The sequence below is a fragment of the Artemia sp. Qi Xiang Cuo genome, chromosome 5, assembly GCF_049724085.1.
Source record: "Artemia sp. Qi Xiang Cuo chromosome 5, ASM4972408v1, whole genome shotgun sequence".
NCBI classification, from domain to species: domain Eukaryota; kingdom Metazoa; phylum Arthropoda; class Branchiopoda; order Anostraca; family Artemiidae; genus Artemia; species Artemia sp. Qi Xiang Cuo.
Genome location: NC_142798.1, coordinates 53,382,295 through 53,407,954, shown reverse-complemented (window position 1 = coordinate 53,407,954; position 25,660 = coordinate 53,382,295). Strand labels below are relative to the sequence as shown.

At 33.2% G+C, this 25,660-nt stretch overlaps 1 protein-coding gene across 1 annotated transcript; it reads right to left on the bottom strand.

The window, feature by feature from the left end:
• Window positions 1-12,012: 12,012 nt before the first annotated feature.
• LOC148952271 (uncharacterized) lies at window positions 12,013-25,436 on the bottom strand. Its single transcript, XM_089088909.1, has 3 exons — window positions 25,280-25,436; window positions 14,586-14,792; window positions 12,013-12,349 (listed from the first exon to the last, which is right to left on the bottom strand). The coding sequence occupies exons 1-3, from the start codon at window positions 25,342-25,344 to the stop codon at window positions 12,262-12,264; spliced, it is 360 nt and encodes a 119-aa protein (XP_088945035.1). The 5' UTR covers window positions 25,345-25,436; the 3' UTR covers window positions 12,013-12,261.
• Window positions 25,437-25,660: the final 224 nt, after the last annotated feature.

Below are 25,660 nucleotides of genomic sequence, written 5' to 3'. Positions count from 1 at the left end.
CACTTTTCGAAGTTCCTACGATAACTTTTTAAATACGAAGTGCCCTGGTCAGTAGAAATGCTTCTTTACATACGATACGAACAAGATCACTGCCAATCAGAGGGCTACAATCCGTGTATGAACAAGACCACATCCTCTTTCTATGACAATCACAGAGCTAGAAATACTAACGGGAGTGGCACAACACACTCAGTGAATACAACCGGGACATGATCATTGACCTCCAATGCAATACGCTCAGTGAATACAACCGAGACATGTGACATCATCAGATAAGGAAATTTCACATCGTGAACATTCTTATCAGGGAGTTAGAAATACTAACGGGACAAGATATTTGTTTGACATAATTTCTCCATAAGACATGTTTTATAAATTTGGAAGGTTTCATAGGAATTTAAAATGTATCTATGCACAGTTGCCAGAACATAGGAAACGTCAGAGATTAATTGACCTTTTAGGGGACTTGAAAGTAGAAACGAAACAGGTAAGGCATCTCTGGGAATGCTAACTCTATAAAGATATACATATCATTTTGTTGGGTGGTTCTCGACTGTGTTCTGTATAAGACACAAGCATCATTTAAGCATCGTTATCAATATAAAATATGCTTTAACATTCTAGTATACTAAAAAGTTGATACTAATAGTGATGTAAATGCCAAGAAAAGAATTTTAATAAAGAAATTCTGAACAATCCATAGAAATCCTTATAAATCAACTAGTGAGACGATTATGGATTTGAACATCAAGGACCACTAGCATCAATGGCCTCAACCTCAAAGGGTCACCTCTCCCTAACCTCCTAGGGGCCCCCACCCATCCAATTTGTTTTGAGGATACCCACCAATTTTCAATATAGAGGCTCCATTAAGAGTTAAAAATGTGTAAGAAAAAAGTTATCAGAACGTCATTTGTGACCTCATCTTTCAGGACTTAGACAAGTGGGTGCTTTGAAAATCCAATTCTGATACTTTTGCCTAACATTATCAAAGATATCATTTAGAAGGTTATTCTTTTTTTTAAACCCCCCCCCCCCCGAAGCCTAAAATGTTTCCTCATTATGACATTTCTATTTACTAACCTTAGATACTTGAGCTATTCATGCAAACGTCCAGCAATAAAATCACTATTAAAAGAAATTACCAGCATTTTAAAAATTACGACACATCGAAACAACTAATTCCAAAGCACATTTTCTGATCGACTAATTTAAAGGCGGTTGGATACAGTTTGAAAATCGTTTACGAAACGTGGAATTCTTCTTTGGTCCCTAATGACTCTAATAAAATTTAGTTCATCTGTGATGTAAGAATCAGAGCAAATTTTTAGGGAATGATCGACAAGAGATGTAACAACACCTCCTTTCACTTGTGTGTGTGTGGGGGGGGGGGGTGATTGGATTTAAAATGTAGATATCAGTTATTTTGTGATGGTTTTCTTTAAATTGTAAAATCCAAATTATCAATACTACGAATAATTAATACATCCAGAAAACGATAATTTATTCGCATTTTCAATTTCTAAGGTAAATTGTAAATTTCGGTCATATATATTAAGTTGATCTAGAAAGCCCCTAAATTCACTTTCCCCATAATTCCAGAGAGATATTACATCATCCATATAACGCCCCCAATAGACATATTTAAAAAAATATGAATTTAAGGCCCAATTTTCAAGGTGTTCTACATAAATGTTTGCTAATAATCGGGATAGTGGTGCTCCCATTGGGAGACCTTTTTTTTGTTGATAAAAAAAATTACGGAACTGAAAATACATTGAATACTTTTTACAAATTTTGACTAGGGATGTTTAAGTTTTTCCACTAAATCTAGTGAATTGCATATGTACGATTTTTGAGAATAAAGCAAAGGTTTGAAGGCTGTATATTACCACTTTCCAAATATCGGAAGCATGGGGCTTTCATAAATGCTACAATTGACCTTAAGGGAATGCCTTGCTTATATAATTACGGTAAACCGTAGAACTTTGGGGCAAAAGCTACCTCGTGATGCCTTTTATGTTACTTTTTCTCAAAATGACATGAAATATGCTTACGGCTGTACTCGTTCACTTTAAGCCTTTTTTTCATATTCTTTTATTATTTTTGTGACTCAAGTTCAGAGGGACATTTGAGGTGAAGTTTTATTTTTAACATGAGTTTGAAAAAAATAAATAAATAGAGTTATTAATTGAAATGAAGGCAAAAAGTTTGTCACTGTGTCAAAGAAGAAGAAAGTGCTACAAATTTTATTTCTACCAAAAAATATAGTTTATTCTAAATAAATGGCACGAAAAAATGGGTTTATAGATACTTAATTTACAGGTCTGGCTATCTCATAATGGCTGAGGACGGCTAAAAATATTTATTTCTACCAAAAAATATAGTATATTCTAAATAAATGGTACGCAAAAATGGGTTTATAGATACTTAATTTACAGGTCTGGCTGTCACGTAATGGTTAAAGACAGCTAAAAATGTTTATTTTTAGCAAACAATATATTTTATTCTAAATAGATGGTACGCAAAAATGGTTTTATAGATCCTTAATTTACAGGTCTGGCTGTCTCGTAATGACTAAGGACTGCTAAAAATGTATGTTTCTACCAAAATAATATGGTTTTTTTCTAAATAAATAGTAAGAAAAATTGGTTTATAGATACTTAATTTAAAGGGCTGGTTATCTCGTATTGAGTAAGAACAGCTAAAAATGCTTATTTCTAGCAAAAAATAGAGTTAATTCTGAACAAATGGTACACACAAATGGGTTGTTAGACACTTAATGTACAGGTCTGGTTATCTCATAATGGCCAAGGACAGCTAAAAATGTTTATTTCTAGCAGCAAATATAGTTAATTCTGAACAAAAGGTACCAACAAATGCGTTTATAGATAACTTAATTTACATCTCTAGCTATCACGTAATGGCTAAGGTCTGCTAAAAAGGTTTATTTCTAGTAGCAAATATAATTAATTCTGAACAAATGGTACGCAAAAGTGGGTTTATAGATACTTAATTCACAGGTCTGGCTGTCTCGTAATGATTAAAGACAGCTAAAAATGCTTACTTCTACCAAAACTTATAGTTTATTCTAAAGAAATGGTACCCACTAATGGGCTTATAGGACCTTAATTTACAGGTCTGGCTATCTCATAATGGTTAAGGACAGCTAAAAATGTTTATTTCTAGCGAAAAATCTGAACAAATGGTACCCAAAAATGGGTTTACGGATACTTAATTTACAGGTCTGGCTATCACGTAATATCTAAGGACTGCTAAAAATGTTTATTTCTATTAGCAAATATAGTTTGTTCTGAACAAAGGATACGCAAAAATGTATTTATAGATAATTAATTTGCAAGTCGAGTTGTCTTGTAAAGGCTATGGACTGCTAAAAATGTTTATGTCAACCCAATAATATAGTTTACTCTTAACAAATGTTACCCGGAAATGGGTTTATAGATCCTTAATTTAGATGTCTAGCTATCTCGTAATGGTTAACGAGAGCTAACAATGTTTATTTCTAGCAAAAAATATAGTTAATTCTGAAAAAATGGTACCCACAAATGGGTTTATTGATACTTAATTTACAGGTCTGGCTATCACGTAATGGCTAAGGATTGCTAAAAATGTTTATTTCTAGCAGCAAATATAGTTAATTCTGAACAAATGATACCCACAAATAGGTTTATAGATAATTAATTTATAGATCTGGCTATCTCGTAATGGTTAAGGACAGCTAAAAATTTTTATTTCTACCAAAAAATATAGTCTATTCTAAACAAATGGTACCCACAAATGGGTTTATAGATCCTTAATTTGCATGTCTGGCTGTCCTTACAGGTCTGGCTAAAAATGTTTATTTCTACCAAAATAATATAGTTAAATCTGAACAAATGGTACCCACTAATGATCTTATAGATTATTAATTCACAGGTATGGATATCTCGTAATGGCTAAGGACAGTAGAAATGTCTATTTCTAGCAGTAAATATAGTTTATTCTAAATAAATGGTACGCAAAAATGGGTTTATAGATAATTAATTTACAGGTCTGGCTATCTCACATTTCTAAGGATAGCTAAAAATGTTTATTTCTACCTAGGTTACGTGCGCGCACGTAACCTAGTCTAAATTAATTGGAAAAATTAGAATTGAACTGTAACTCTTCTTTGGTAAAATTCAGAATTGAGCTAACTTTTTCTCTTCTTTAAGAAAATTCAGAAGAGAACTTGAACATTTTTGCTAGGAACTTTTTATCTTCATGGAGAATATTCACAATCATAGTATAACTTTTTCTATCTTCTACGGTAAAATTTAGAAAATAAGTTTTTTCATCTCTTTAATTTTAATCTCTTTTTAATTTTAAGTTTTTTCATCTTTCTTTTTCAACTTTTTCAACTTTTCTTCGCTTCTTTGAGATAACTCTGAATTAAAGTGGAACTCTTTATCTTCATGGCGAATATTCGCAATCAAAGTGCAGACCTGTAAATTAAGCATCTATAAACCCATTTTTGTGTACCTTTTGTTTAGAATAAACAATATTTTTTGCTACAAATAAACATTTTTAGCTGTCCTTAGCCATTAGGAGTTAGCCAGACCTCTAATTAAGTATCTATAAATACATTTGTGGGTTTCATTTGTTTAAAACAAACTATATTATTTTGTAGAAGTAAATATTTTTAGCTGTCCTTAGCCATTACGAGACAGCCAGACCTCTAAACTAAGTATCTATAAATCAATTTATGGGTTACCATTTTTTAGAATAAACTATGTTTTTTGCTAGAAATAAACATTTTTAGCAGTCCTTAGCCATTATGAAATAGCCAGAACTGTAAATTAAGGATCTATAAACCCATTTTTGCGTACCATTTATAAGAATTAACTATATTTTATGCTAGAAATAAACATTTTTTGCAGCCCTTAGCTATTACGAGATAGCCCGACCTGTAAATTGAGTATCTGTAAACCCATTTTTGCGTACCATTTATTTAGAATAAACTATATTTGCTGCTAGAAATAAACATTTTTACTGTCCTTAGCCATTACGAGAAATCCAGACCTGTAAATTAAGGATCTATAAACCTATTTGTGGATACCATTTGTTCAGAATAAACTATATTATTTTGGTAGAAAGAAACATTTTAGCAGTCTTTAGTCATTGTGATATAGCCAAACCTCTAAATTAAGGATCATTAAACCCATTTCTGCGTACCGTTTTTTTAGAACAAACTATATTTGCTGCTAGAAATAAACATTTTTACTGTCCTTAGCCATTAAAAGATATCCAGACCTGTAAATTAAGGATCTATAAACCCATTTGTGGGTACCATTTTTTCAGAATAAAGTATATTATTTTGGTAGAAATAAACATTTTTAGCAGGCCTCAGCCATTACTTGACAGCCAGATATGTAAATTAAGGACCTATAAACTCATTTTTGCGTACCAATTATTTAGAATTTACTATATTTTTTGCTAGAAATAAACATTTTTAGCTGTCCTTATCCATTACAAATAACCAGACCTTTAAATTAAGTATCTAAAAACCCATTTGTGGTTACCATTTGTTCAAAATTAACTATATTATTTTTGTAGAAATATACAGTTTTAGCAGTCCTTAGCCATTACGAGATAGCCAGACCTGTAAATTAAGGATCTATAAACCCATTTTGCGTACCATTTATTCAGAAAAAACTATATTTTTTTCTAGAAATAAAATTTTTTAGCTGTCCTTAACCATTACGAGATAGCCTGACCTGTAAATAAAGTATCTATAAACCCCTTTTTGCGTACCATTTATTTAGAATAAACTATATTTGCTGCTAGAAATAAACATTTTTACTGTCCTTAGCCATTACGAGAAATCCAGACCTGTAAATTAAGGATCTATAAACCTATTTGTGGATACCATATGTTCAGAATAAAGTATATTATTTTGGTAGAAATAAACATTTTTAGCAGTCTTTAGCCATTATGAGATAGCCAGACCTGTAAATTAAGTATCTATAAACCCATTTTTGCGTACCGTTTATTTAGAATTAACTATATTTGCTGCTAGAAATCAACATTTTTACTGTCCTTAGCCATTACGAGATATTCAGACCTGTAAATTAAGGATCTATAAACCCATTTTTGGGTACCATTTGTTCAGAATTAACTATATTATTTTGGTAGAAATAAACATTTTTAGCAGGCCTCAGCCATTACTTGACAGCCAGATATGTAAACTAAGGACCTATAAACTCATTTTTGCGTACCAATTATTTAGAATTTACTATATTTTTTGCTAGAAATAAACATTTTTAGCTGTCCTTATCCATTACAAATAACCAGACCTGTAAATTAAGTATCTATAAACGCATTTTTAGGTACGATTTGTTCAGAAATAGCTATATTACTTTGGTTGAAATAAACATTTTTAGCAGTCCTTAGCCATTACTAGATAGCAAAACTTGAAAATTAGGTATCAATAAACCCATTTTGCTTACCATTTATTCAGAAAAAACTATATTTTTTTCTAGAAATAAAATTTTTTAGCTGTCCTTAACCATTACGAGATAGCCTGACCTGTAAATAAAGTATCTATAAACCCTTTTTTGCGTACCATTTATTTAGAATAAACTACATTTTTTGGTAGAAATAAACATTTTTAGCTATCCTTAGCCATTATGAGATAGCCATACCTGTAAATTAAGTATCTATAAAACCCATTTTTGTGTACCATTTCTTTAGAATAAACTATATTTGCTGCTAGAAATAAACATTGTTACTGTCCTTAGCCATTATGAGATATCCAGACCTGTAAATTAAGTATCTATAAACTCATTTTTGGGTACCATTTGTTCAGAATTAACTATATTATTTTGGTAGAAATAAACATTTTTAGCAGTCCTTAGCCATTACCTGATAGCCAGAACTGTAAGTTAAAGATCTATAAATCCATTTTTGCGTACCATTTATTAGAATTAACTATATTTTTTGCTACAAATAAACATTTTTTAGCTGTCCTTATCCATTATGAGATATCCATTCCTGTAAATTAAGTATCTATAAACCCATTTGTGGGTACCATTTGTTTAGAATAGACTATATTTTTTGGTAGAAATAAACATTTTTAGCTGTCCTTAACCATTACGAGATAGCCAGATCTGTAAATTAAGTATCTATATTCACATTTTTGTGTACCATTTATTAAAAATTAACTATATTTTTTGGTAGAAATAAACATTTATAGCTGTCCTTAGCCATTATGAGATAGCAAGACCTGCAAATTAAGTATCGATAAAACCCATTTTTGCGTACCATTTATTTAGAATAAACTATGTTTATTCTATTTATTCTATATTTTTATTTACAATAAACTATGTTTGTTGCTAGTAATAAACATTTTTACTGTCCTTAGCCATTACAAGATAGCCAAACCTGCAATTTAAGGATCTATAAACCCATTTGTGGGTACTATTTGTTTAGAATAAACTATATTTTTTGCTAGAAATAAACATTTTTAGCAGTCCTTAGACATTACGAGATAGCAAAACCTGTAAATTAGGTATCTGTAAACCCATTTTTGTGTACCATTAATTAGAATTAACTATATTTTTTGCTAGATTTTCCTGTCCTGTAAATTAAATATCTATAAAACCCATTTTTGTGTACCATTTCTTTAGAATAAACTATATTTGCTGCTAGAAATAAACATTTTTAGCTGTCCTTGACAATTACGAGATAGATTGAGCATTACCTGTAAATTAAGTATCTATAAACCCATTTTTGCGTACCATTTATTTGGAATAAACTATATCTATTCGTAAAAACAAACATTTTTAGCAGTCCTTAGTAATTACGAGATAGCCAGACCTGTAAATTAAGGATCTATAAACCCATTTTTTCGTACTATTTATTCAGAATAAACTATATTGTTTTCTAGAAATAAACATTTTTAGCTGTCCTTGACCATTACGAGATAGCCTGACCTGTAATTTAAGTATCTATAAATCTATTTTTGCGTACCATTTATTTAGAATAAACTATATTTTTTGGTAGAAATAAACATTTTTAGCCATCCTTAGCCATTATGAGATAGCCAGACCTGTAAATTAAGTATCTATAAAACCCATTTTTGTGTACCATTTCTTTAGAATAAACTATATTTGCTAATAGAAATAAACATTTTTACTGTTCTTAGCCATTACGAGATAGCCAGACCTGTAAATTAAGGATCTTATTAAGAATTAAGTAAATTTGCCGCTAGAAATAAACATTTTTAGCTGTCCTTAGCCATTATGAGATAGCCAGACCTGTAAATTAAGAATCTAAAAACCCATTTTCCTCTACCCATTTATTTAGAATAAACTATATTTGCTGCTAGAAATAAAAATTTTTAGCTGTCCTTAACCATTACGAGATAGCCAGACCTGTAAATTAAGTATCTATAAGCCCATTTTTGCGTACCGTTTATTAGAATTAACTATATTTTTTGCTAGAATTAAACAATTTTAGCTGTCCTTATCCATAACAAGATAGCCAGACCTGTAAATTAAGGATCTATAACCCATTTGCGGGTACCATTGCGGGGCAAAAATGGGTTTATAGATCCTTAATTTACAGGTCTGGCTATCTCGTAATGGCTAATGACTACTAAAAATGTTTATTTCTACGAAAAGATATAGTTTATTCTAAATAAACGGTACACTAAAATGGGTTTATAGATACTTAATCTATAGGTCTGGCTATCTCGTAATGGTTAAGGACAGCTGAAAATGTTTATTTCTAGCAGCGAATATAGTTTATTCTAAATAAATGGGTAGGCGAAAATGGGTTTGTAAATACTTAATTTACAGGTCTGGCTATCTCATAATGGCTAAGGACAGCTAAAAATATTTATTTCTAGCAGCAAATATAGTTAATTCTGAACAAATGGTACTCAAAAATGGGTTTATAGATACTTAATTTACAGGTCTGGCTATCTCGTAATGGCTAAGGACTGCTAGAAATGTTTATTTCTAGCAAAAAATATAGTTTTTTCTAAATAAATGATACGCAAAAATGGGTTTATTGATACTTAATTTACAGGTCTGGCTATCTCGTAATGGTTAAGGACAGCTGAAAATTTTTATTTCTAGCAGCAAATATAGTTTATTCTAAACAAATGATTAGGCGAAAATGGGTTTATAGATACTTAATTTACAGGTCTGGTCATCTCATAATGGCTAAGGACAGCTAAAAATGGTTATTTCTAGCAGCAAATATGGTTTATTCTAAATAAATAGTCCGCAAAAATGGGTTAATAAATACTTAATTTACAGGTCTGGCTATCTCATAATGGTTAAGGACTGATAAAAATGTTTATTTCTAGCAAAAAATATAGTTTATTCTAAATAAATGGTACTCAAAAATGGGCTTATAGATACTTAATTTACAGGTCTGGCTATCTCATAATGGTTGAGGACAGCTAAAAATGTTTATTTTTAGCAGCAAATATAGTTAATTCTGAACAAATGGTACCCACAAATGGGTTTATAGATCCTTAATCTACAGGTCTGGCTATCACATAATGGCAAATGACAGTAAAAATGTTTATTTCTAGCAACAAACATAGTTTATGCTAAATAAATGGTACGCAAAAATGGGTTTTATAGTTACTTAATTCTCTATCTAGTACAGTCTTTTCAGAATTAACTATATTTGCTGCTAGAAATAAACATTTTTAGCGGTCCTTACCCATTACGAGATAGCCAGACCTGTAAATTAAGCATCTATAAACCCATTTTTGTGTACCATTTATTTAGAATAAACTAAATTATTTTGGTAGAAACATATATTTTTAGCAGTCCTTAGCCATTACGAGATAGCCAGACCTGTAAATTAAGGATATATAAACCCATTTTTGCGTACCATTTATTTAGAATAAACTATATTTTTTGCTATAAATAAACATTTTTAGCTGTCCTTACCCATTACGTGATAGCCATACCTGTAAATTAAGTATCTATAAACCTATTTTTGCGTATCATTTATTTAGAATAAACTACATTTTTTTCTAGAAATTTACATTTTTAGCAGTCCTTAGCCATTTCGACATAGCCAGACCTGTAAATTAAGTATCTATAAACCCATTTGTGGGTACCATTTGTTTAGAATAAAATATATTTTTTGCTAGAAATATACATTCTTGCACTTTCTTCTTCTTTGGCACAGTTACAAACTATCTGCCTTCATTTCAATTAATAACTGTATTTTTTTTTTCAAACTCATCTTAAAAATAAAACTTCATCTCAAATGTCCTTCTGAACTCGAGCCACAAAAATAATAAAAGAATTTGAATAAAATGCTTAAAGTGAACGAGTACAGCCGTAAGCACGTTGCATGTCATTTTGAGAAAAAGTAACCTAAAAGGTATCCCGAGGTAGCTTTTGTCCAAAGTTTTATGGTTTACCGAAATTACATAAGCGAGGTATTGCCTTAGGGTCAATCATAGCATGCATGAAAACCCCATGCTTCCGATAATTGGAAAGTTGTTATGTACAGCCTTCCAACATTTGCTTTATTCTCAAAAATCGTACATATGCAATTCGCTAGATTTAGTGGAAAAACTTAAACCTCCCTAGTCAAAATTTGTAATAACTATTCAACGTATTTTCAGTTCCGTAATTATTTTTAACAAAAAAAAGGGTTTCCCTACGAGAGCACCACTATCCGGATTATTAGCGAACATTTATGTAGAACACCTTGAAAATTGGACCTTAAATTCATATTTTTTTTAAAATGTCTATCGGTGGCGTTATATGGATGATGTAATATCGCTCTGGAATTATGGGGAAAATGAACTTAGGGGCTTTCTAGATCACCTTAATACATATGACCGAAATTTACAATTTACCTTAGGAATTGAAAATGCAATTAAATTTTTGTTTTCTGGATGTATTAATTATTCGTAGCATTGATGAACTGGATTTTACAATTTACAGAAAACCCTTACAAAATAACTGATATCTACATTTTAAATCCAAATACCCCTTCCCCCACAAGTTAAAGGAGGTGTTATTACATCTTTTGTCGATCATTCCCTAAACATTTGCTCTGATTCTTACATCACAGATGAACTAAATATTATTAGAGTCATTAGGGAACAAAGAAGAATTCAACGTTTCGTAAACAATTTTCAAAACTGTATCAAACCGCCTTTAAATTAGTCGATCAGAAAATGTGCTTTGATAATAGTTGTTTCAATGCGTCTTAATTTTTAAGATGCTGGTAATTTTTTTTCAATAGTGATTTTATTGCTGGATGTTTGCATGAATAGCTGAAGTATCTAAGGTTAGTAAATAGAAATTTCATAACGAGGAAGCATTTTAGGCCACGGGGGGTCTTACTAAAAAAAGATAACCTTCTAAATGACATGTTTGATAATGTTAGGTAAAAAGTATCAGAATTGGATGTTCAAAGCACCCGCTTCTCTATGTCTTGAAACATAAGATCAGAAATGACGTTCTGAAAGCTTTTTTCTTACACATTTTTAAATCTTAATGGAGCCTCTATAATGAAAATTGGGGGGTATCCTCAAAAAAAAGTTGGAAGGGTGGGGGCCCCTAGGAGGCAAAAACGCGCAATCTCGCAAAAATGGAGTGGCAAAAACGCTTGGGCCTAAAAACCTCAAAGCTTTAAATCCGATCCTGAGCCATGGGAGTGGGAATGGTTGTCCTTCTATCGCTTTTGACTCTTGAAAGGAAAACTCGATTGAACTCCTCCAAAATTCCCATGACCACCCCTTTCATATGAATTGGTCTAGTAAATATAAATAATACATTTAATCCACTTCCCCCTTTACTTAGCACTACTGTATTGACTGTGACGGCGCATGGACTATTTCTAGCAAAATACCTATCTAATGAGGAAATCACTAGAGCTTTTTAAGTTCTTTTTCAATCTTTAAGGATTTTGTTTTTCCCAGTGAATGAATAAAATATACGTAGTAGCCTTGTGGGGGCCATTATTGAGGTAAAACTTTTAACATCCGTAATTAAAATTCTTATTAATAGAAGTAATAGAAATAAACCATTCATTACCTTATTTTGACATTACAAGGCACGTATAAAGTAAATCAAAACATTTAGCAAGAAAAAAACAATCTAAAAGATCCATCCAGAAAATACGAATTCAAATTGAAATAGTGAGAAAAAGTACGGATCATACAGAAAGTCAAAATTACAGATCATACAGAAAGTACGAATTCGTTCAAATACCAATCCAACCGGTATGATGTTATAATTTGTTTTCGGCAGAACTCTCGGCTGCAGCTTCAAATTGTTTTTGTCTTTCGGCTATTTCTCCGTTCTCTTCCTCTTGGAGTCTAGAAAATATAGATTTATGCAATGATACAGAGTTTCATGGAAAGCGACTACTGGTTAATTATTGCTGTTGCCTCTTTTTTTCTATTATAAAAGTAATCAAGTAATTTCTTTAACAGGTTTTCTGACATCCCATACACAGTAAGCTTGATTTACACATTCGTTTAAGAATATCATTGCGTTTTGGGAAACCCATTATGGCGAAGAAAACCTTGAACCAAACTTTATTCCTTCGATTAATTTTCATCTTTGCTATTTTAGATGCCCAAATAAAATAAACTACATCAAATTTTCTCCATTTCTGTGCTAAACAAGTGCAACAATTAATAGTAGCACTCTGATGCTCCGTCCATCCCGCTTTCGTTACGAAACTGCTATTCCGGCTGATTTATTGACGTTAATCGCTGAAATTCTTTCTAATGTAACGTATAGAGTCAGTCCTAGTTTTAACAAAATAAAAAAACAGTTTTTACGACCGAAAATAAAACACAAAATTAAAACTTTAACAAAACAAACAGAAAATATCCTATATACGAGGACAGCAGCCAATAGCTTCTACTGTTTAACTGGAGTACAATTAATGCTTTCCCTTACCAATTTTAGAGTGTAATTAGGTAACAAACAGAAAGTTTTTCAATTTAAATGAAGGAGCAACATAAAAACTTAAAATGAATATAAATTATTCCATATATGAGGGGGGCTAAACCTTCCTAAACTCACGGTCTTTACACTAGTTTTACTTTCTGTTGCAATACTTCATGAAAGATTACTCAAACACAAGGGTATTTGAATTTGAATGAGATGTATTTTTAAAGAACTTTAAGACTTCAGCGTAAAGAGGGAGAATTGAGGAAGGGACAATCTCTTATTTATAGAATAATTTACATTCTATTTTAGCTGTAATGTGGCTCCTTACTTTCAGTTGAAATTTTTTATCTAATTTCTGAATTTTTCCCATCCCCCGTCTAATATTTAACCGGCAACATTTGGCCTAACTTTCCTCCCCACGGAAAATTTTTCCCACAAAAAAATTCCCCGCAGAAAATACTCCACAAAAGCAGGGAACAACTAGTTTAAAAGAAGTACTTTAGTCATAAGAATGAAACATTTATGTCTGTTACAAAGTGGTTGCTCTAACCGAAGGAAGCTACAGGACATTTTTCTCAGAGGTCCTACCCCTAGCTGCTTACCTGAGTTCAGATGGCGTTGTTTTATTTAGCAAGCTGCTGGCTTGAGTTCAGATGTCTTTGGGTCCCGAAATTAATCTTTGGGTCCCGACACTGCCCCGGTTTAGATACCAAAGATCATCCACCCGGGTAGAGACCCAGGATTAAAAGTCTTTTGATGCTGAGCCCAGTCCGTCTCCAGAGATAGCCATTCACCTTAACTCCACTCATTAACTACAAAACTAGATAAATCAAATACAAATTAAAACTACATAGTCAAATTACGTAAAATTTTAATTTAGTTTTATGCTCCTTTTTGCCCAGTTACATCAATGTCTGCTTTTCCTATATAAAAGCTAAAAGTCTAAAAATCGCTGCTTGGTGTTGAAAAGCTTGATATTCTTTCCTGTGCATTTTTCACTTTTCATCCGCTTGATGGTGATCTTCCCAGATCTAATAGATTTACATCATCCATTTTATCTGATCGATCGGGTTACCAGTTCCATAGCTCTCAGAATATTCAAATCCTGCTGACTCCAGCACTAAATTTTGATTTTAATCTTTTAATTGAGCGTCTTGGCCATGTTATACGGAAATAACCTTCCTGATTCGGCTGTGAGAGCCACTCGTTTCACTCATTTAAATGACTTACAAAAAAATTGTGTTTTCATATGATTTTTTAAAGTTTTCCTTTATTATTGTTATTGGTTATTTGGGTTCAATTGAAGCGGGTCGTGTTTTTGCTGATTGATCAGAAAAAATTATTAAAAACTTCTGAAATCTTTTCAACTCTCTCACTTTTATGTAATTATTTAATTTTATTTACTGTATATGAATTGGTGTTTAAATATTATTTGAATCTTTTCCCTCATTCACCCTTCTTTGTGGAGATCAGTGTCTTGCACTTGGTGAATGACATTTTTAGGTGGAGATTGTTATCTGTTCTTATAAATATTAGGGATTATAATAGATTATCATCAGATTATAGAAAGAATGGTAACACCAAATGTGTTTTGTTAATTATTACATCTCCCCAGTCCTGATTTCCCGCAGTTTAAAAATTTGGACTTACTTTCCTACATCTGTAATCTTAACTTGGTTTGTATTGTCTGCTTCTCTTATAATCGACTCTAGCTCTGCGATTTTTTCTTCAGGAACCATGATGTCAACATTTCCAATTCTGGGAGGGGTCCAAAAGTCATATTTGCCATTTTCGTAAAGGTTGGCTAAAATTTGTACTTGTTCTCTGTTCCGTGTAACTGCTCGGGTTACCTGGTACCTGAAAAAATACCTGAACGCTTAGAACAATTATTCACTTAAATGTAAACTACATCATGTTTAATTCCTTCCCCCCCCCCTTATACCCCGTGATGCTTAAGATTAATGTCAAATTCTGAAAGTTTTCAGCTTTTAAGGCAATGCTTTGTGAATCGGTTTCATATGTGTACTTAAGTTAAACAAGACAGTAAATTTTTCAGATATTAGAGGGGCTTCCGCCTCTATCAAACACTCCTTACATAAAAACTCCGCTTTTAGTCAAAATGCATTATTTGTATTTCAAATATCAGAGTGTCCGTCAAAATTTACCATATTCCACATAACAGGGGAGTTGTCATCCCTTCAACACCAAAATTGTAAACTTAGTGTAATTACATTATTCCAAACTAAGCGAGATTAAGGGACAAATTCTCCATTGAAGGGCCACTCATGGAAGGCGTGTAAATTTGAGCCTCGAAAAAACATTTTGTGACCTTAGGTACCCGCCTCTCCAGAGAAAAGGATCCTCTGACCTTCCCTCTAATCAAAGAGTTCGTGGTTACGAAATGGGAGCAAGGAGCAACTTGGCCCAATAGTAACTAAAACTCTAAAAACAGTATTTTGATAAAAATAGGCACATAAAAAAAATTGGCTTTTGATGCTGATCCCAAACGTGTAAAGTTCATTAAGATGAAAAAAGCTACGTAAAGTTCAAAAGCTACGAGCCGAAGAATATTTGCCTGATTTTCGAAAAAGGGGGAAACAACAAGAGTCAAGCGATCTTAGTGAAAATTACATCATCGGATTTACCATATCAGAGAACCCTCTGATGATACTGAGATTATGAGATACAGAGGAATTTTCAAGGTCTTATCTACAAAATGCGGAATTAACAAAAAAAAGTTTTTCAAAGAGTGAGGGTTGTACCATAAAAAGCAAGGGTCGAGGAGGGGACGCCCCCCCCCCCCCCTATACAGATTAATTTCTGTTTTTTAAGTTTTAATGCTGATCCTTAATTTTAGCTGAAAATAAAAAAAAAAATTTTTTTTTATTTATTTAATAGCACAGTAGAAGCTTAACTATTCAATACTGTATTATCCTTGGCATTACCATATAAACAGTCTATATAACGGCAAATTCTTTGAAATACTAAAAATTCAAGATTCCAGGGGGGGGGGGAACCAAAATGTGAGGTACCAGTATTTATAGTTATACATTAAGTGGCTCTTTACTGATTCTCACTCAGCATCATTTTTGACCCAATTCGGTGGAAGTTGTTGTTTTACGGGATAAATGGTAGAATTCTTTATTTTGCTATAGCCTCCTCTATTTTATTAAATTAATTAAAAAAATACAAAAAAAATTTTCAAAAAAAAGTAAAGAACTCATTTAAACCAAAAATGAACAAAAAATAGAATCAAATAAACTACCGAGCATACAACTACCACAAATCAGTATCAATAAATAAATGAAACCCAAAACCAACAGAAATTAAAATAAATAACAGAGTCAAACTCAAATCGAGCAGAAATTAATATGAGTAGGGTTCTAAACCCAATGCTTTCTAAAAGCCAGAATATAATTTATACTTTAATGAAAAAATTCAAATGAATTTACTAAAAAAAAAATGGACGGTCAGTTTAATATACATATGCTGATAATCATTCCTTAAAATCTTAATTAATTTCTGATTTCTTAAAGTTATAAAAATGAAAACATTTAAAAGAATTTTTTTCGACAAAAATGTTGATCGGAAATGTTCGGGGAAATGATGGGCATGGGGCAGGGGTGATTCTCCCTCCGATTATTTTCGACTATTAAAAAGGACAATAGCCCTCTCAATTTCCAATCCAAAGACCCCTTTTTGAAGTTTTTACTACAACACTTTCTATAAAAACATTATATGCCCCCAGGGTATAACATACAATCTTAGCCCTAAGGGCTGTGGGGGGGGGGGGGTGGTCATACTAAAAAACATAACTTCCGGACCCTTCAACTACGTTCAAAAAAATTGCCATTAAAGCAGTTTTTCGGCTTCCCCGTCTATATCCAACTCGTGATTTGTATTCAGATTTTGGAATAGCTCCACTTGATCAAATCATACAAAAACTAAACTTATCGCTTGCTTATTCTGCTTTCCACAATAATCTTCCACCTCAACTACTAACCTATTATAATATTAATAATTCGGAAGCCCACTGTCTCCGTTCATCCAATAGAGCCTTCAAAATTCCTAAATGCGTTTCTAGTGCTGCCCAGCAATCTCCCATTTACAAATCTATTATTCAATGGAACAAAATTCCCTCCAGTGTTGAACTTGCTACAAGTTTTTGCAAGTTGTATAAAAATGTAACAAAACTTGATATTATAATTTAATTTTTCCATTTTTAACAAATTTGCTCTAATTACCAATGTTTTATTCTTCTATTATTTTTTTTTCTCAGTGTTACTTTAATTTTTTTTTTCTTTTTTTGGTCCTTAACAAGTTATCTTCTAGAATCTTTATTGTTATTGATGTTTGTGTTATGTTTTTATTCAAATAAAATTGAATTGAATTGAATATCAAAATGTTGATCAGAAGTGTTTGAGGAAATGATTGGCGTGGGGGAGGGGGGAATTTGCCCTCCGATCGCTTTTGACTATTATTAAGGGCACTAGCCATCTCTAGTAAGGGCACTTACTCAAAAACATAATTTCTGGACCCTTCAACTAGGTTCAACAAAAGGGCCATATCAAAATGTTGATCGGAAGTGTTTGGGGAAAGGATAGGCGTGGGGGGGGGCATTCGCCCTCCAATCGCTTTTGACTATTTGTAATGGCACTAGCCCTCTCAATTACAATTGAATGAGCCCTTTTTGAAGTTTCTATGACATCACTTTCTATAAAAATCCTATATATCCCCAAGGTGTAACTTGCAGCCTGTTCCCTGGGTGCTGTGGGTGGTTTGTCTCTCTGGAAAACATCACCTACAAATCTTTCAACGATGTTGAGCGAATTGGTCATTTCAAAATTGGGATTGATTTTGTACTGGAAAATGGTAGACGTGAGAGGGGGTTACATGTCCTCCAATCACTTTCGACTATTAAAAAGGGGCACTAGCCCTTTCAGTTTCCAATAGAATGAACCCTTTTTGAAGTTTCTACGACAACACTTTCTATAAAAACCTTATTTGCCCAATGAGTATAACTTACAACCCTTGCCCTGAGGGGTGTGGGGGGTTTGTCATCCTCAAAGAAATAATTTCCACAACTTTAAACTACGTTGAACAAAATGGCTGTCTCAAAATTACGATTGGATGTGTTTGGGAAAATATTGGGCGTGAGACAAGGGTTAGCTGCCCTCCAATGATTTTCAGCTATTAAAAAGGGCGCAAGCTCTTTCAATTTCTTGCCCTGAGGGCTCTGATGGGGGCTATGATCCTCAAAGACCTAATTTCCAAAAATTTCAACTGCGTTGAACAAAATGGATGTATCAAAATTTTGATTGCATGTGTTTGGTAAAATGGTGGACGTAAGAGTGGGGTTAATTGCCCTCCAATCACTTTCAACTATTAAAAAGGGCACTAGCCATTTCAATTTTCAATTTAATGAGCCCTTTTTGAAGTTTTACAACAACACTTTTGTAAAAAACCTTATATGCCCCTAGGGCATAACTTACAACCCTGGCCCTGAATTTTTCATCCTCAAAGACATATTTTCCAGAACTTTCAACTACGTTGAACAAAATGGTTATCTCAAAAATTATAGTTGGATGTATTTGGGAAAATGCTGGGAGTGAGAGGAGGGTTAGCTGCCCTCCAATTAATTTCGATTATTAAAAAAGGCACTAGCCCTTTCAATTTCCAACCAAGTAAGCCCTTTTTGAACTTTTTACGACAGCAATTTGTATAAAAACCATATATGCCCCCAGGGCATAACTTACAACCCTTGCCCTGAGGGTTCTGAGACAGTTATCATCCTCATAGACCTAATGTCAAAAACTACAACTGCGTTGAACAAAATGGATATCTCAAAATTTTTATTGCATGTGTTTGGGGAAATGGTGGACGTGAGAGGAGGGCTAGTTCCCCCTCCAATCTCTTTCAACTATGAAAAAAGGCACTAGCCATTTCAATTTCCAATTTAATGAGCCCTTTTTGAAGTTTTTACAACAACGCCATCTATAAAAACCTTATATTCCCCCAGGGCATAACTTATAACCCTTGCCCTGAGGGCTGTGGGGGGTTTGTCCTCCTCAACAACCTAATTTCCAGATTTTTCAACCACATTGAACAAAATGGTTATCTCAAAATTTTTATTGAATGTGTTTTGGGAAATGGTGGGAGTGAGAGGGGGGTTATTTGCCGTCTAATCACTTTTGACTATTAAAAAGGCACTAGCCCTTTCAATTTCCAATTGAATGAGCCCTTTTTGAAGCTTGTATGACAACGCTTGAAATGAAAACCTTATATGCCCCCAGGGCATAAACTACAACCCTTGCCCTGAGGTCTGTGGAGGGAGTGTCCTCCTCAAAGGCATAATTTCTAGATCTTTCAACTATGTTGAACAAAATGGCTGTCTCAAAATTTTGATTGGATGTGTTTGGTGAAATGGTGGGCGTGGAAGGGGTGTTATTTGCCTTCCACTCTTTTCAAACTTTTTTCAAATTGGAATGAGCCTTTTTCATTCCAATTTCCAATCCAATGACCCCTTTTCAAAGTTTCTACGACAACTCCTTCGATACAAAGTGGCCTGGTCTAAGACCAACCAAAGACTAAAACTATTAATAATACATTGTGCCAACATCGTTCTCTACTTAGGCAGTGCTATTGCGCTGCCTATGATAAAAAAGGCATTAGTGCATACCCAATAATGTTTGACCAATGATTCAATATGACCTGCTGTCTTTTCAATGTGTACAATCCTTTGTGGTTGGAAAATTATCTAGAATTAAGGTTGGGAGGATTCGAAAGTCGATTTTAACGGACACAAAGGGTTAGGTGTGTGAATAAAAATCATACTCTACCCAATGACAGAAAATGACGGAGACACTCTTTTTTAAATGAAATATTTGACGATGACGGAAAAATCGATGCCACAAAACGGTGGCATTTATTTCTTTTTCTTGCGAAATATACAGACACCAAACTAAGTATGTGTAAACGATAAAACAGAATTTTCAAGAAGTTCTTGAGAAACATTTTGTGGTTACGAACTGTAAGTAAGAAGTGACGCGGCTCAATAGTAGCCAAAACTAAGAAACCGGAAGTTTGACATCAATAGATATATCAAGAGAATCGGCTTATTATGCTGATTTCAAACATATAAGGTTCATTAGGATTAGTTTTACCAATCAAAGGCTACCAGACTAAGAAAATCTGCCTGATATTTGAAAAGGGGTGAGGGGAAACAACCCCAAAAGTAAAATAACTTTAAATAAATCACACCTTCAGATTCAGCTGATCAAAGAACCTTATTGTAGAGGTTTCAAGCTCCTATCTGAAAAATGTGGAAATTTTGTATTCTTTGCCAGAAGAAATATCCCGGATGTGTGTGTTTTTATTCCCCAATCGAACCAATGCTCCTAGAACATCAGGAGAGGGCTCTTTCGAACGGAAATTAAAAGTTATACTGCTCCTTTTAAGTGACCAAAAACTATGGGGTACGTATCCCCTCTCCCATGCATCTTTTTTCCCAAAATCGTCCGATCAAAATTTTTAGATTCAAAATTTTGTTCAGCAGAGTTCTAAGGTCCAAAAACTGTGCCTTTGGAGATGACATGACCCCCTACAACCCTCAGGGACAAAATTAGTAAGTTATAAGATTTGCCCATTGGATACGTATAGTATCTGTTATTGGGAAGTTTGCCCGCAAGATTAGTAAAATATGATGTTGCCAATTCAATCAAGTAATTTTCTCTCCTAGCCAGAGTAAATTCATATCCATCAGCCCAACAGCATAATGGCAAAATTGAAGAGGGATATGAATCGTGTAGTTTTTGGGACAACCTGAATTGTCCGGGGTAAATATTTGCCAGGATTGAATTGTCTCAAAGATATTTCTATGGGGAGGGGGTATTTTTCCGTGGAGGTGGAGCCGGTTTTCTCGACATTATTTAAAACACCATCAGAAATTAAATAATAAAAAAGTTTTTCCAACTGAAAGTAAGGAGCAACATTAAAACTTAAAACAAACAGAAATGATTAAGTAATTAAAGGGGATAATCCACTCCTCAGCAGTACGTCTTTACACTAAAATTTAATTTTGTGTCACAACTCTACTTCTTACAGTGATCAAAACTTTACCGTAAAGAGTGAGGTGTTGAAGAGGGGGCAAATCCTCCTTATATATGTAATAATGTCTGAGCAGCATTGTAACTCTGCTTTCTACGGGAGCCCTCCCCGGATTACTACGGGAGCCCTGCCCCTTTTCCATAGGATTCCTACGGGAGCCTTACCCCTTTTCCATAGGAGCCCTACGGGAGCCCAGTTTCGAGCTGGAATGATTCCTACGAGAGCCCTGTTCCCTGCTGGCAAGATTCCCGCCCTTGACGTCACGACACACCCTCGTGCTTTAAATATCATGAGATTTTAAAGGGCGAGATAGGGGAGCTCCTAATCTCTCGCACCTGTGCAATACAGTCCCTGTTTCTAGCGGCCGACTGTAAGATTCCCACGACATCCCCGTCTGGACTAGCATATCCTTAGTCAAAAGTACCCCCAGACGTGTGTGAAAATGATGTAGTAGTGCCTTTCCTCTCTCATGTTTGAATTTTGTAAGCCTTGGGTCTATGAAACCTGAGGAAATAAAGAAAAAGAATAAGTAACATAATAAAATTCTCGAAATATTGGCCCTCTAAGCCCTATTTTTTTCGCCTTTTATTTTTATGTTAGTTGTGTTTTTTAACCACTTTTTTCTTTGTTTTAATATTGTTTGTAAATTTGTTTGAAATAATAAAAGTTTTATTTCCAAAGTATGGGTTTTTAAGATTTATTGTTTAGCATGATCAGGGTGTTTACAACATTTAAGCATCCCTTAGTCTTTACCGCTAGAGAAACATTTAGAGCAATTTTGTCTAAAAAATAATTATTTCCTCTGCGCGTTTTGCATAATCGATATTACACCTGACCAGGAGAAGACCGACATGAGCTTGGAATCCCGCCAGGTGTGTAAAGGAATAGACAGATATGTGTCTTGTGACGTGACGGGAATGTGTTATTTCTTGAAAGTATTTCCCTAAAACAGAATATTGGGAATGACGGTTTAGTGCTGTTGCTTGGAGCGCTGATCCAATGGAAGGGAATTGAGCTTTCAAGTCCAAGCGAGGAAAAAGAACTCACTGAGCTTTCAAGTCGAAACAAAGAGCTTGGAATCCCGCCAGGTGTGTAAAGTAATAGACAGAGATGTGTCTTGTGACGTGACGGGAATGTGTTATTTCTTGAAGTATTTCCCTAATACAGAATATTGGGAATGACGGTTTAGTGCTGTTGCTTGGAGCGCTGATCCATTGGAAGGGAATTGAGCTTTCAAGTCCAAGCGAGGACAAAGAACTAAAGAATAAAAAAAAAAAAGCTTTGAACATTTCGGGCAAAAAATAAAATGCCAAAAAAGGTATTATGTTATAGTGATGCGCACCATCATTACATAAAAGTGCGCCGTCATTGCGTAAGTTGTGCGCTGACCTTACATAAAGTACGCACCGCAATTCAGTCAAAAGAAAGAAAAAAACATTTTGAACGTTTCGGTCAAAAAATAAAACACCAGAAAAAGGTATTATGTGATAGTGATGGTTGCGCGGTAATTACGCGACCTCACATTAGGTGTGTGCCGTGCTTGGTTAAAATCGGGGGTTCCCATGGGTCCTGACGTTATGCTACATAAAATTGTGTCTTCCATATTAGACATAACCGTTTAAAACGGGGTGTGTCGTGTGACGTCATGGAGTCCAGAGGGGTGTGTCGTGGGAATCTTACCAGCCGACCACTAGAAACAGGTGACCGTATTGCACAGGTGCGAGGGATTAGGATCTCTCTTATCTGGTCCTTTAAAATCCCATACTATTTAAAGCGCGAGGGTGTGTCGTGACGTCAGAGGGCTCCCGTGAGAATCCTATGCTATTTTCCTATGGACCTATTTAAAGCACGAGGGTGTGTTGTGAAGTTAGAGGGAGGTAATCTTGCCAGCTGGAAACAGGGCTCGCGTAGGAATCCTATGGAAAAGGCATGGGGCTCCCGTAGCAATACGGGGAGGGCTCCCGTAGAAAGCAGAGTGGCGATACTACTTTTCTGTTCGTTATAAGTTTTAACGCTGCTCCTTATTTTCAGTTGAAAAAAACTTGTTTTTTCATTTATTTTAAAATAAATCCAACGATGGGAATAGTTGAACACTGGTGCAAACGCTTGACTAAGAAAAAAACTAACTATTCTCTTGAATAAAAAAATCTCTACAGGAAGTTCCCTTTTGATGACAATACAACTCCCTAGAAGATTGTTATGGAAGGAAACTTGGAAACATTCGAGAATAAGGTTTTGTGCTGCAGTGCATCAACTGATTTAGAAGAGCCCCTCTTGACACGTTTGGAGACGTCTTATCCTACCTTGGGCATGTTTTTGGCGTGAAAAATCCAGCCCTCACTTTTTTTGGATGTTTTACTAATGAAGCATAAAGTAAGATCAAACATTAGTTGTCGAAAATTGATCTTTTATTCCCTAGGTTGTAAAAGGGCAAAAGCCCCGAACTAGAGCTATTGAGAAGATATATATATATATATATATATATATATATATATATATATATATATATATATATATATATATATATATATATATATATATATATATATATATATATATATATATATATATATATATATATATATATATATATATATATATATATATATATATATATATATATATATATATATATATATATATATATATATATATATATATATATATATATATATATATATATATATATATATATATATATATATATATATATATATATATATATATATATATATATATATATATATATATATATATATATATATATATATATATATATATATATATATATATATATATATATATATATATATATATATATATATATATATATATATATATATATATATATATATATATATATATATGTATATATATTTATATTTATATATATATATCAAATTATAGGCTATATTTCCCAATCATTTTGCCATGCCTCGCTCTTGCTTCGACCCTTGTACCCATAAATTCATACAACGTTGACCAAATCAAGAAACGGAAAAAAACACATGAGAAATATAAATCTTAGCCAAGTGGCGTTGGGGATAAAGCATAGTGGAAGCGCATTCAAAATGTGATACCTACAATTTGTTTTGTATATTATGAAGTAAGAATTGTTTTCTTAACATGTTTGCCTTTCAATAGCTCCAATTCTAGGCTTATACTTTTAAAAGTTTTCACACTTTATTAGGTTTTTTGAAAATAGCTCATCCAAAAGGAAAATTGAGCTTTATCGTTGTTTTCGAGAAACAAAAGAGCTTGTGCGACATCAAAATGCTGTTGTTGGAATGTTGAAATGAGCCGGGGGTTAGCACTCTACCTAATATTTAGAGTCAAATCAGCCCGTTTTTAGCTTCAACCCCCCTCTTTACTTTCATCTGAAAACAACTAGCCTATATTATTTTATCTAATCAAGAAAAATCTTTATAATCACATTATTTTGAAAAATAGACTTTATCAAAATATTGATAACATTCTAAGAAATTTCCTGTGCATTTTCTTCTTTTTATAGTTTTAATGATTTTTTTTAATCTCCACATTTGGTTTAATTATAATTCTCACAATTTTCCACAAATTGCTTTTTTGCAGTCGTCATTTTTTTTCTTTTTTTGTATTTAATTTGTAATTCCAGTTTTGACTAGTTCTTTTACATCAATAGAAACCCCATAATGAATTACTTAATAAACAGCTGATGAAGATTGTATTGATAGTTAATTTATTGTGCTTCAAATCTTTTAAACCATAGATAAAAATAATTATAGGTACTTTCGTATTAGCCAGTACAAACTGGAGAAGTGACCCAGGTTATAATTTGGGCTATATATTTGCACAGTAGGGGGTTCACCCGTCTTTTGTCTTTGTAGCTATGAAACCGTTTTTTTTTTAGATATTACGAGTATGTACTGGCTAATACGGAAGTACCAAATTATATACACAGCAATGAAACAGGTTAATTAATAAACCGAAAGGGTATTGTAATACCTAAATTCTGTATAAAAAAGGCAAACCCGAAATTTATTTATACAGATAGCAAACAAGCGATTTATATTAGACGGATAATGTGATCATATAATCTATGTTTGAATCCCGCCTTTGATACCGTTTCATATTTGTAACCGTCCAAGCTCAAAACAGTTAAGCCATTATCATTCGTAAATACCAGTCAGCCCTTAAGGACACTTCCCTAAAGTATTAAAGTATGATGATCATTTTAGTATAAAAACAAACAAAAAACTTACCCTTTGTAAGAAAATTTTCCAGGAGCAACCATCCCACAGAAAAGTAAAATAATAATCTCTTTCATACTGGAAGCTGGAAGTTTCTGAACTGAGCAGATGACGAGTCTATTTGGCAAACATGTACTATCCGCCTCCTCAATTGATTGCGTTTCCTTCAAGTAAGTGTAATCAAAACTAGTTTCAAGTATTTTGTAGGAAATGAGATAAATTTTAAGGATAATTTAGTATTTAAACATGTTTTAACAAAAAAATATTCATTGGTTTTAAGAAGAGCCTGTAAAACCTTGAACAAAACTGAAAACAAGTATTTCTTTAGTAATGTTAATAAGCAGTCAAGTACCCACGATAAAGAAAGATCGCTACCAGGCTTAAACGAGCTGA

Coding starts and splice junctions, on each gene's coding strand:
- LOC148952271 (XM_089088909.1), bottom strand. CDS start 25,344: ATGAAAGAGATTATTATTTTACTTTTCTGTGGGATGGTTGCTCCTGGA. Junction 14,793..25,279: donor GGAAAATTTTCTTACAAAGG/GTAAGTTTTTTG, acceptor GTATTTTTTCAG/GTACCAGGTAACCCGAGCAG. Junction 12,350..14,585: donor AAGATTACAGATGTAGGAAA/GTAAGTCCAAAT, acceptor TATATTTTCTAG/ACTCCAAGAGGAAGAGAACG.